This window comes from Sarcophilus harrisii, chromosome 5, assembly GCF_902635505.1.
Source record: "Sarcophilus harrisii chromosome 5, mSarHar1.11, whole genome shotgun sequence".
Classification (NCBI taxonomy): Eukaryota; Metazoa; Chordata; class Mammalia; order Dasyuromorphia; family Dasyuridae; genus Sarcophilus; species Sarcophilus harrisii.
The window spans coordinates 234181213-234193909 of NC_045430.1; the positions used below are offsets into that span (position 1 = coordinate 234181213).

Consider the following 12697-nt stretch of genomic DNA (forward strand, 5'->3'; position numbering starts at 1 on the left):
GCAAATATCTCTCTTAAATAAAACAACTACAATCACACTCTATGAGTAGTCTGACCAGATCTCAAACATATCAAGACATGATATTAACAATAATATACCCAGAAATCACACTAGCTTTAGAGGTACTCATAATCTGGTAACTCAACTTGAGTCTACGGTCTACTACTAGGTATACAAAGTCCTTTTTTTTTTTTTTTTTTTTTTTAACAGATGTGAGTTACATATGAAAGTATTCCAGATCACTACTGAACAGAGAAATGCAAATTCAGACAACTCTGAGATACCACTACACACCTGTCAGATTGGCTAAGATGACAGGGAAAAAACAATGATGAATGTTGGAGGGGATGCGGGAAAACTGGGATACCGATGCATTGTTTGTGGAATTGTGAACAAATCCAACCATTCTGAAGAGCAATCTGGAATTATGCCCCAAAAGTTATCAAACTGTGCATACCCTTTGATCTAGCAGTGCTACTACTGGGCTAATACCCCAAAGAGATACTAAAGAAGGGAAAGGGACCTGTATGTGCACAAATGTTTGTGGCAGCCCTCTTTGTAGTGGCCAGAAACTGGAAACTGAGTGGATGCCCATCAATTGGAGAATGGTTGGGTAAATTGTGATATATGAATGTTATGGAATATGTTCTGTAAGAAATATGTTCTGTAAGAAATGGCCAGCAAGATGAATAGAGAGCCTTGGAGAGACTTACATGAACTGATGCTGAGTGAAATGAGCAGAACCAGGAGATCATTATTTACTTCAACAACAATACTGTATGAGGATGTATTCTGAAGGAAGTGGATTTTTTCGGCAAAGAAAAGATCTAACTTAGTTTCAATTGATCAATGATGGACAGAAGCAGCTACACCCAAAGAAAGAACACTGGGAAATGAATGTAAACTGTTTGCATTTTTGTTTTTCTTCCCGGCTTATTTTTACCTTCTGAATCCAATTCTTCCTGTGAAACAAGAGAACTGTTTGGTTCTGCACACATATATTGTATCTAGGATATACTGCGACATATTTAACATGTATAGGACTGCTTGCCATCTGTGGGAGGGGATGAAGGAAGGGAGGGGAAAAATAAGAACAGAAGTGAATGCAAGGTATAATGTTGTAAAAAATTACCCAGGCATGGGCTCTGTCAAAAAAAAAAAGTTATAATTATCTTAAAAAAATAAAATAAAATAAAAGATGTGAGTTACAATTTAACCTAGTCTCTTCTAGTACTGTTGTCTATTAAAATTTACCTTATTTAGTTCATCATTCTAGTCTATCCATATTAGATGCATGAATGAAACTTGGCTTGAAAAAAAACTTTGATATCATATTTTCCCAAATCTTTTGTAAAGTCAACAATAAGCAAAGTGAAATTTTGCACACTCCACTGATATCCTGCAAATCCAAACTAAATAACTCCATCATGCTTTCCATTTATCCTCCTCTCACTAAAAATCTTTACCTAACAAAACATTTAATTCTTCATTCATTTTATCTGATTTATTGGTACTTGGGTATCTTTCCTTGGCAAGACTATAAGCTTCATGAGACAAGAGACCATGTTTTAACTAACTTTTAGGGTTGCCAAAATCTAGAACAATGTTCTACAAACCAAATATTCTTAGTAAAGTTTGAGGAATCCACAAAATTGATGAGTTCAGATATATCTCTATCAAAATCACTGAAGGACTTGTTGGGTAAAGCAGGGCAAAGTACAGGCATCTCTGGCATACCACTGAAGAACTTCCTCCAGGTTAAACACAATTACTTTTGGCATTTTTTCATTCAAGTTTCTTTTTAATCCTAATGAACTTCATATTGATTTTTAAGATTATATTATTTAGGATGAAAAGTGAAAATAGATATAGGCAAAGTTGTTCATGCATTTACCTCTCTTATTTGAGGGGACTGAAAGATGGTCAAGGAGAGAAATAGTAACAAATTCTGATCCACATAGGGGCCCCAGCAAGCATACTCACCATGATAATTGCATTTACACTTTATTTAACACAATTATTTAGTCACAACAATAATTATGATTGCAGAGCTTCTCCAGGTCGAAACTATGCCTGAGTACTATATCCTCCAGCTCATTCATCTTTACCCTGTACATAGGTCATAATGAAAGATTTCACCAAAAAAACATGTTTAATTCAGGATATAATATATTTTACAACGCTGTGGTGCAGTAATTAGCAGGCTGGGATGATAAGTTATTCAAAAAAAGGAAATCATGTTACTCTTTTAAACCTTTTTTAATGAATATATTTTGGCCCCAAATAATAAAGTTTGTTTTTAACAATTCAATCTGATGGGTGCAAAGTAAAGAATACTTTGATCTTATCTTTATCTTGCTACCATATTTCTCCTTTACTCACCAAATTAAGAGCAATAATTGTGTCTACATATCCAAAATCATCAAACTTCTTTAGTAGCCAGAGTTCCAAATATAAACTTATCTTCCCCCCCAAAAAAAAAAGTATCTATGTAGAATTTTCAAATAAAAGGAAATCATTAATCCCTGGTAACAACACATAGATCAACTGAAGATGAAACATTCTTTTTGTTCAAATTAAGTTAAGGCATATGAGATGAAAGACATAATCAAATTACTTCTGTAGGGACTTTGAGTGCAAAGGGGAGATATACAGTAAGACAAGAGAGAGAAAAAAAACCTCAAGAAAATAGCCTCTCTGCACATTCACTTAATACCATATGACAAAATACAGGAAAACCACAATGGAAAATTGCTTTTGATAAAAGCAGACTAGCATTTTACTTGGAGAATGTCATACCCACAACAAAGGGCAAACAGAAATACTAAACTATTAATCTGCCATGAGAAAAGCTTATTGGGAACAGAGTAAATAAACCTGACAATATTTTGATAACAGAAATCAGAGGAAGGCAATAGTTATAATATGAAACTACCTTTTTTTACAAAGCTTGAAGTTATGTTTTAAAACTTTAGACCATGTTGACCCTGGATGAAGATGCCAAGAGTCTTACCACTGAAGTTAAAAACTAAAGAAAAATAATAGTATACATTTCAAATTGATCCTGTCATTTTCTAGTCTCTCTATGAAAAAAATAGTAGATTGTTTTCAAATGCTGATAGATGAATTGACTCTGCTGATATTCCATTTGCATTCTAGTTTTTTATTTCATCTTTTGCAAGAGATGCCATTTTGAATTAATATAAGGAACTTAAATTGTCAAAACTGCTTAAACCAATACAGAAGAGCAACATGTTTATAATTTCCAGTCTTAGTTGACTGGGACACTGAAGGGATACCTAACTTGTCTGTGGTCACAGGGATAGTATATGTAAGAGGCAGAATTTACCCTACATTTTATTGGCTCCAAAACAGATACTTTTTTCACAATGTCACACTTCCTCCCATCCCAAACGAAGATGGGAAAGATCTTAAGAAATAATTATTACTTAAGCATTACTATGTGTTATGCACTATGTCAGGTATTCTGCCAATATTGTTTCATGTGTTCCTTACACCTTCCAAGTAAATACCCCATTTTACTCCCATTTTACAGTTGAAGCAACTAAGGCAATCAGAGGTTTGCCCAGAGTTATACAATTAGCAAGTATCTGAGACCAAAACTGAAAAAAGTCTTCTTGACTATGCTGTCTACTGTGCTACTTAACTAACTAAGATAATCCCTAAGCTAATTATATGTTTGGATGAAAATGAGATTGAAGTTATATTCCCTTTATAAAATAAAAGATTACAGGATCAAAGATTTAGACTGGGAAAGAAGCTCAGATATGATCATGCTTAATTCTCTATATTACAGATGAGGAATCTGAGTCCCAGAGATGTGGCTTTCCTGAAATTGTTAATAGCTAGCAAAACCAACCAACCAAACAAACAAACAAAAAACAAAACAAACACACAGCAAAAAACACAAAAAACAAAACTATGATGAAATTTGACCTCAGGTCTCTTTGATTAAGCAGTGTTTTCTTTTTCTATTGTAATATCCCCCACTTGTTAGATGAGTAATGTGCCATATATATTTAAAAGTTACAAAATGGATTTTGCCATGGAAATAACTCAGTCCTATATTTGACATTTTCAAAGCATGGAAGATGGCTCCTACAAATTATAAATCTCTCCAAAATTTATCATTTTCAACTTAAAATATTTCTCTTCTTTTATCCACTATATGCAGTCTAGACAAATTGGTCTGTAATTAAATTTTGTTGTCTCACTGAGTATAGAATTTTAGAATTTTCAGGGACAGAAGAAATCATGGATTCTCCTTACAGAATTCACAAAAAGTAATCACTTAAGGAATTCAAATGACAAGGGACTTCCTCTCAGCTCAGACACAGCACTTTACTTTATAGTTTCTGATTTTTCTTTATGTTTAGCTCATATTTTCACACCTGCAATTTCCAATTACTAGACAAGTTTTTCCCACCTAATGCCAAATAAAATGACTCTCCCATATAGGAATCTTTCCAAAATGAAATTAGAGAAAGCATTCCATTGCCCAGGGGTCCTCAAACTACAGGCCCACAGGCCAGATGCAGCAGCTGAGGATAATTATCCCCCTCACCCAAGGCTATGAAGTTTCTTTATTTAAAGGCCCACAAAATAAAGTTTTTGTTTTTACCATAGTCCGGCCCTCCAGCAGTCTGAGGGACAATGAACTGGCCCCCCCATTTAAAAAGTTTGAGGACCTCTGCCATAGAGGGTGAATAATTTTTTGTCAGATTGAGTTGAAAATTTTGGGCAAGGAAAATTTTGGAAAGCAGTCACTATAGTAGGATGATGATGGTTATCCTGTACTAGTAATATTCTTCCACCTGAGTTTTGTGGTCCTGGAATTTAATTCTCTGTTATTATTATTTCCAATTTCTATTGGAGATCATTCATAGTATGGGACAAAATTGACATTGCTATGTCATAGTCAAGTTACAGTGTGTCTGACTATGGTTGATCAGACCAGTATGATGTTGGAAAACTCTACCACAGGTTGGACACAAATAGTCTATATGAACATTTGGGGTAACTTCTCTTATTTTGTGCAACTCATATTGCCTTTGGGCTAATTTAGTTCTGCTTTACTAAATTCAGGGTCATTTCTATTGGCCTAGGATAAGAAATAGTCAATTCTGTAGTTGTTTGTTTTATTAACGAATCAAGTCTAATCTATTATTGTGAAGGATGGACTTATGATAGCCAATATTCTGTTTCCTATCTCATCACATAGTCTCATCTATTACCTCTTCTTAACACAGAGACATCTAAAAATGCACATATTAAATGTTTTTCCTTAAGTTTAATTAAAACAGTCAATGAAGGCTTGTACACATGACTACTATAAAGTTTATGACCATAAACTTTCTTTTGTACTTTGAGGACAGAATTTCATAAGAACTCAGTACAAAAAAAAAAAATTGACCTTTTGGTAATGAAAAAACAAAATGACAAACATATTCCTGTGTTAAATATTTCAATCAGCAATGTGGACAAGGATAAGTCAGTAACCCCTTTTCTTTTACAGGAAATTGATGAAATACTGACAGTCATTAAAGACCAGTTAAGTTCATGAGATATAACCAAAGAGCTAGTAAGTGATTTCTACATCATAGTTTCCAAAGCTATCATACAAAAAACAGGTATTTCATTATTTATCATAATATAGAAAAGAAAAAAAAAGCATAGTTTGTATTTAGTGTCAGAAAGCTTTAATTTTATGGACTTTAAGGAAGGAAAAATAGCCAAAAGAAAGCTAGGAAAAATTCTGAAACACAATTGTTTTCATATATGTATCGATATCCAGAGATATATCTATATTTACATATAGACATTGATATAATTTGATGAGGGGAAGAAGGAGAAGGATTCTTTTTATTCCACTTACTTCTTTGTATCCGAAAATGATCCGCCCATCACTGAGGAGAGTAGCCTGGAAAGTGAAACTGCCTAGGTTGTAATTATCTTGAAGATGTACATGGTCCCACTGGACGACGAGGGCTGTGCCTACAAACCCCAAAGAAGGAATGATATAAGAACAACATACTAACCAATGATCTGGGAAGAATTCATTCATTTGAAAAAAAATAGCTCTCCTTCAAGCTATTTGATTTTATTCAGTTAATTGGCATGCTAGTGTTGAAAAAGAAAATTTGACTTTCTTTTAAAGAAAAGGATTCACTATTATCTATTTAACTATTCAGCAAAACCATATCTTCAGAAAGAGATTAATATTGAGCCCAAAGTGAGAAAGTTTGCCTTAGGAGCCCATTAATGTTAATAGATGCTGCCTCTCTAAATTTCCCAGAGCCACTTTCATAATACAGTCCAAGTGCATTGGAGGGACTTCAAATACATCTGACAAATGCAGAAAGAACAAGAAACACATTAAATGGCTAAAACCATTCAAGAAAAAGAAAAATGAAAACTAAAACATTCTTTTACATTTAGCTTTATGCTATGCCATTATGCAGATATTACTTTACTACTAATGAGAATTATATATTTTGATTCCCAATGTCTGAATTTTTGTGTTTATTGCAGTGCTTGGAGGCTGCTAGAAGGTGGCTCAAAGGGCCTCTGGACTGAGATTTCAATGGCATCCTTGAAGTGTACCAATATAAGCCTTCAGCATCAAACCTTAGATTTTGAGATACTGGCAGCGTTTACTAGACAACTATAAACATACAAATCTGAGTTGGGAAATATTTTAATGAGTCCATATAGTCACTAAGAATTTTATACTCTCATTTTAACTAATATTATGCACATTTTATAAAAAAAAAGGTAGATGAGAGATTTCCCCCTTAAAGTTGCATTCTTATAGTTATAAAAGACAATTTTCAAGGAACTTAAAAAGTCATGCCAAAAATGTAGCTTACAAAAGCCTTAAAAGAGCAAAACACATTCTTGCATTCAGGAAAAATGTGATACAAAAAACAAATTAGTGTAATTCTTTTAAAGTTCCCATTTTCTTCTATTAGTAAAAGTTCTCTGAAGCAAATTTAGATTTTGAAGTATAATGACAGTTTAGACATTCTAGATGCCTGACACTCCTAAAGAGTGTGAAATCTTAGAAATATTTCTTATTAACATATGTCAAAGCAATACTTTCTTGGTTACTCTCTCTATGCATGTATCGTAGCATCTCTGAACTGGAAAAAACCACAGGAGCCATTTTGTCCAACCCACACTTGTATAAACATCCTCTCTATGAAATATCCAACTAATGGACATCAAATTTTGCTTAGAGATCTTTAGAAAGAATGAAATTATAACTTGTAACATAAGATAGCAAGGTGGAATATTTTACTGTTGGATAATTATAATTGTCAGGAAATTCCTATATATTTGCTTTTTCTTACATCTTCCTCCTATTATCATAAATCACATCCTACTTGAAACCATCAGGTTCCCAATATGTCTGCCCTTCTCTAGGATAAAAATCCCCAATTCCTTTAGCTGCATCTCTCACTCTAATTAATATAGGTTCCCTCACTCTTCTGGTTGTTCTCGGGATATTTTGCAATTGATCAATGTCTTAACCTAAACTGAAACCAATCCTAGTACCTCTGCCAAGAAAACTTCATGAACATTATGGTCCTTGGGATCACTAAGAGTAGAACATAACTGAATGACTCAACAAAAAATGTATGTATGCACACACACAAAAAGAGAGAAAATATATAAATAAATATCTATTTTTATATATATGTATATTTTTATACATATATATCTGTGTGTATAGTATATGTGTGTATAGACTGAATCTATCTATCTATATATATATATATACACATATGTACACACATATTTGTTTATTCAAGCTTCTCTTACAGAAAGAAAAGTTAAATAAAAAGATTTTATCTTCAATGAGATGTTTCTCTTCATTTTAGTTGCAATGACTTTATATATATATACATACACATATATATTTGCATATGTGAATATTTATACATATATACATATATGGCTCTGAATTTGACTCAGTTCTCTATATGTTTGCTGTAAAAAAAAAATCCCTAGTTTGGCTTTTCTTCTAATCTTGGTTGCATTGGTTTTGTTTATGCAACTCTTTTTAAATTTAATATTATCAAAGTTATCTATTTTATATTTTGTAAGGCTATCCTTTATTTGGTTGTTAATTCTCCCTTTGTTCCTATATACAACACATACATTCTTCATGTTCTCCTAATTAACTTATCGTAGTAAGCTTAATGATTTCTGACAGATTATTTTTCAATTTATTCAGTAGTTGCTGTTAAATAGTGAATCCTTATCCTAGCTTGGTTTTAATAATTTCAATGCTTTTCAGTTATTTTGGTTCTGAGTTTTGTTTTCTTAAGTTTTTTTACTATTTAAACTTATATATATTAACTACACCAAATAGTTATTGTTCTTATGATGGTGATGATGATGATGAGGAGGAGGAGGAGGAAGAGGAGGAGGAGGAAGATGAGGAGGATGATGATGTCAGAGTATGGTTTAAGACCAGGCACTACAATGTCTCTTTCCCTACCATTTTTAAACAATTTTTATTTTGCAAACCTTGACCTTTTGTTTCCCCCACTTTAGATTATACCTCTAAGTGGACATATATTTATACATAATGTATATATGTAAATAATCAAGTCTTTGATAATTTGATATGATAAGTAAATTAATTTCATTAGCATTGTCATTTTATAATAATGTTCCAATAGCAAAGAATTAATAAGTATTATTCCTATAAAGAGCATTTTGGAGTTAGATTCATAGAGTTCTTCTGGACGTTTTCAAACATAGATTTCAAAATATTTTACATATTCTATAGCTATTTTCTGTAAAATGTATTCTTTCTATCCTTTATAATATACAGAAATCTAAAAGGTGTAGGTTAATTTTATATTCTGCTTTGTTAATGATAGAACTTAATAAAATTATTAGTTAGAAATTATTATAATTGAATATTTAATGTTCTTTAATTTTATTAGCTACAAAAATCAATATTTTAGTTTCCATCTTAACTTCCGCATCTCCTTATATTTTTTCTTTTCAATTCTATGGCCAAAATTTCCAAAATTCTGAAAAAAAATATGCCAATAATGGAAATACCTAACTCCTTATTTTATTATAGCTTTTTATTTACAAGATATATGCATGGGTAATTTATCAGCATTAACAATTGCAAAACCTTTTGTTCCAATTTTTCCCCTCCTTCTCCCTCTCCCCTCCCCCAGATGGAAGGTAGACCAATACATGTTAAATATGTTAAAGTATATGTTAAATACAATATATGTATACATATCCATACAGTTATTAAAGAATCGGACTTTGAAATAATGTACAATTAACCTGTGAAGGAAATAAAAAATGCAGGCAGACAAAAACAGAGAGATTGGAAATGCTATGTAGTGGTTCACACTCATTTCCCAGAGTTCTTTTGCTGGGTATAGCAGGTACTATCGATTATTGAACAAATGGAATTGATTTGGTTCATCTCATTGTTGAAGAAAGCCATGCCCACCAGAATTAATCATCATATATTATTCTTGTTGAAGTATATAATGATCTCCTGTCTTGCTCATTTCATTCAGCTTCAGTTCATGTAAGTCTCTACAGGCTTACTCCTTATTTTATTGGAAACATCTCTAATATTTCTCTAAAACAGATATCACTGCTTTCAGTTTTGGATACTCACTATAATATTAAGGAGAGACCTATTTCTGTTTTTAATTTTTATTTTTTTGCTAAAAAAAGATGTTTTGTTAAATGCTTTTCTTCCATAATGCATGGATACAAGCTTGTGATTTTTTGTTTTTGTTGATAAGATGGTCTCTTGTGTTTAATACTTTCTTAATATAAACCACTCTACTATTTTTCATATAAATATAACATTCTTGTTTATTAAATTTGATAACATTACATTCCCCTCAATATTTTAGCCTTTCAAAATATTTAAATTTAGACTGATTCATTGTGCAACTTTTTTGTTATCCTTCAAACTGATGAGAATGTCATACATATTTTATGTCACTGAGAAAAGTGCTAATTAGCCTACAGTTAAATATAGATTTATATGCCACTCTGCTATGAACACTATTCTATATTTTCATTGAATCATGTCTGAGTAGTCAATCTAGATTAATTTTAAGAATTTTTATTTTCTACATAGAAAATTGACTCAAATTTATAAAAATATAAGCTATTCTCCAATTGATAAATTATCAAAGAACAGACAAAACAAAAACAATTTTCAGATGAGGAAATTAAAACTATTTTTAATCTTATGAAAAAAATGCTCTAAATCACTGTTGATCAGAAAAATGCAAATAAAGACAACTATACACCTCTCAAATTGGCTAATATGTCAGGAAAAGATAATGATAAATGTTGGAGGGAATTTGGAAAAAACTAGGACACTAAAATATTGTTGGTGGAGTTGTGAAGTGATCCAACCATTCTGGATAGCAATTCAAAACTATGCCCAAAGGGCTATCAAAATGTACATACCCTTTGATCTTGCAGTGTCTCTACTGGGATTCATATCCCAAAGAGACCATAAAAGAGAAAAAAGGACTCATGTGTGCAAAAATGTTTTTAGCAGCCTTTTTTGTGGTAGCAAGGAATTTTAAACTGAGTGGATGCCCATCAGCGGAATAGTTGAATAAATTATGGAATATGAATGTTATGGAATATTATTTTTCTTTAAGAAACAATCATCAGAACAAGTTCAGGAAGGGCTGGAGAGATTTGTGTGAACTGATGTTTAATGAAGTGAGTAGAAGCTTGTACAGGGCAACAAGAATATGTGATGATCAATTCTGATGAACATGGCTCTTTTCAACAATGAAGTGATTTAGACTAATTCCATTGGACTTGTGATGAAGAAAGCCATTTGCACCCAGAGAAAAGACTGTAGTGACTGAATGTGGATCACAATATAGAATTTTCACCATTTTGTTGTTATTTGCTTGCTTTTTATTTTCTTTCTCATTTTTCCCTTTTTGATTTGATTTTTCTTTTGTAGCATGATAATTGGAATTGCACATGTTTAATATATATTAGATTACTTGCCATCTAGGGAGGGGGTGGGGGGAAAAGAGGTAGAAAAAATTTGGAATATAAGGTTTAGCAAGGTGAATGCTGAAAATTACCTTTGCAAATATTTTGAAAATTAAAAAGCTATTGAAAAAATTGAAAATTTTTATTATTGAAAAAATATTTTTTATTTTCTTCTTGGCACAGATATTGGTTATTTTTTTCTTACTTGTTCTAACAATTATAGCAGGAGCTGAAGATGAAGCAAATAAAATTTGCAATGGAACATTTTCTGGTGTAACAGGGTCAATAAGTCCCAAAAAATCCTGTATCTCTTTTCCCTCACTTTCATACTCACCTGTAAAAATTGAACCATTTTAAAAATTCTTATATACAAATTTCTATTATATGCTGTACTGAATTTATAATTTTACTAAATATACTGTTAAATTTCAAGAGGGAAATGAGCAAATACACTCTGTATACACTATTTCTCCAAAGAGTATTTTTATACACCCTTAGAAGCAATATAATATACTAATTCACTAGAAGTCAAATTCTAATACAATGTCTTTTTATGATGTGTATGTGCTACTGACTGTTACTATGTCTGAGAAATTAAACATCTATAAAAATGAGCTCTATGAAATTGAAAAAGGCTTCTAGTATACTTTTCTTGCCTATCATCAAGGAATCAGCTTAGGGAGTTTGGAGACACTCATTTCTAGAACAGATAAAAATGATTAGCCACAAGAATGCATAAATATTGTTTATTAAAAAAATCAAGGATTCATTTTCTGAATATATGGATAGATCACTCATAATAGTAACGGTGGCCCCTGGGAATGTATAAACATGGTATATATTTATTATCCATAAATAAATAATAAGAATGACAGAAGCACAAAATCATGAAATATTAAATTAATCTAAAATTTTTGATGTTAATATGGCAGGGATTATTTAATGGCATTCCATGTTAATTGACCTTCATTAAAATTCCAAAACTTTTTATTTTAGCTCTCTTGACTCATGTGCCTCCCCAGAGGAAATAAGATGACTGAAACATGGCATACACAATCATTTGGCTATTTGGTTCACTTATTGATTGGTTTTCCTTTTTAATTTTTTTTCTAATTTTTTTCTTTATTCTTTCTTATTCTTTATTGTAAGGGATAGTCTTTTAGATAGAGGAGCAAGAATGATGTACAAGAATGAGACAGTGACATAAAAACAAGTTATTTCATTAAAAATTAAAAAAATAATTCAATATACCATGGAAACTCCTCAGAAGCTCATTTTTAAATATTATTAGCTATTTCTTTCCTGAATATAAGAATTAAGTATGGAATAGTTTGTCCTACCCAATCACACCACTGGTTTTTCTACCATTTAAGGAGCACATATGGTTACACCAAAACTGTCAATGAATTATGCCAAAGTTTTATTGAGTGCTCAATATTTAAAAGAAGGGTTGTAGCAGATACTGAAATATTTTATAATATAGCCTTATCTTGTGAAGATATATGCTTTACACATACACACACACTCCTAGAATCACATGAATGCAGAATATTTAAAACATTTAAGTGTTATCTTAGCAATTACAATTTTTTTTCCCTTGCCCCTTTACCTTCTCCCTCCCTAAGATAGCAAACAACATGATATA

General features: G+C 31.6%; 1 protein-coding gene across 2 annotated transcripts in view; it reads right to left on the minus strand.

Annotated features, from left to right (window-relative positions):
- Positions 1-12697, minus strand: part of PLXDC2 (plexin domain containing 2) — a 479799-nt gene that overhangs the window by 139842 nt on the left and 327260 nt on the right. For both annotated transcript variants that reach the window (XM_031939892.1, XM_003771887.3), the window contains exon 6: positions 5897-6015. In XM_031939892.1, coding sequence (XP_031795752.1) covers positions 5897-6015 — 119 coding nt within the window. The remainder of the gene's footprint in view (positions 1-5896; positions 6016-12697) is intronic.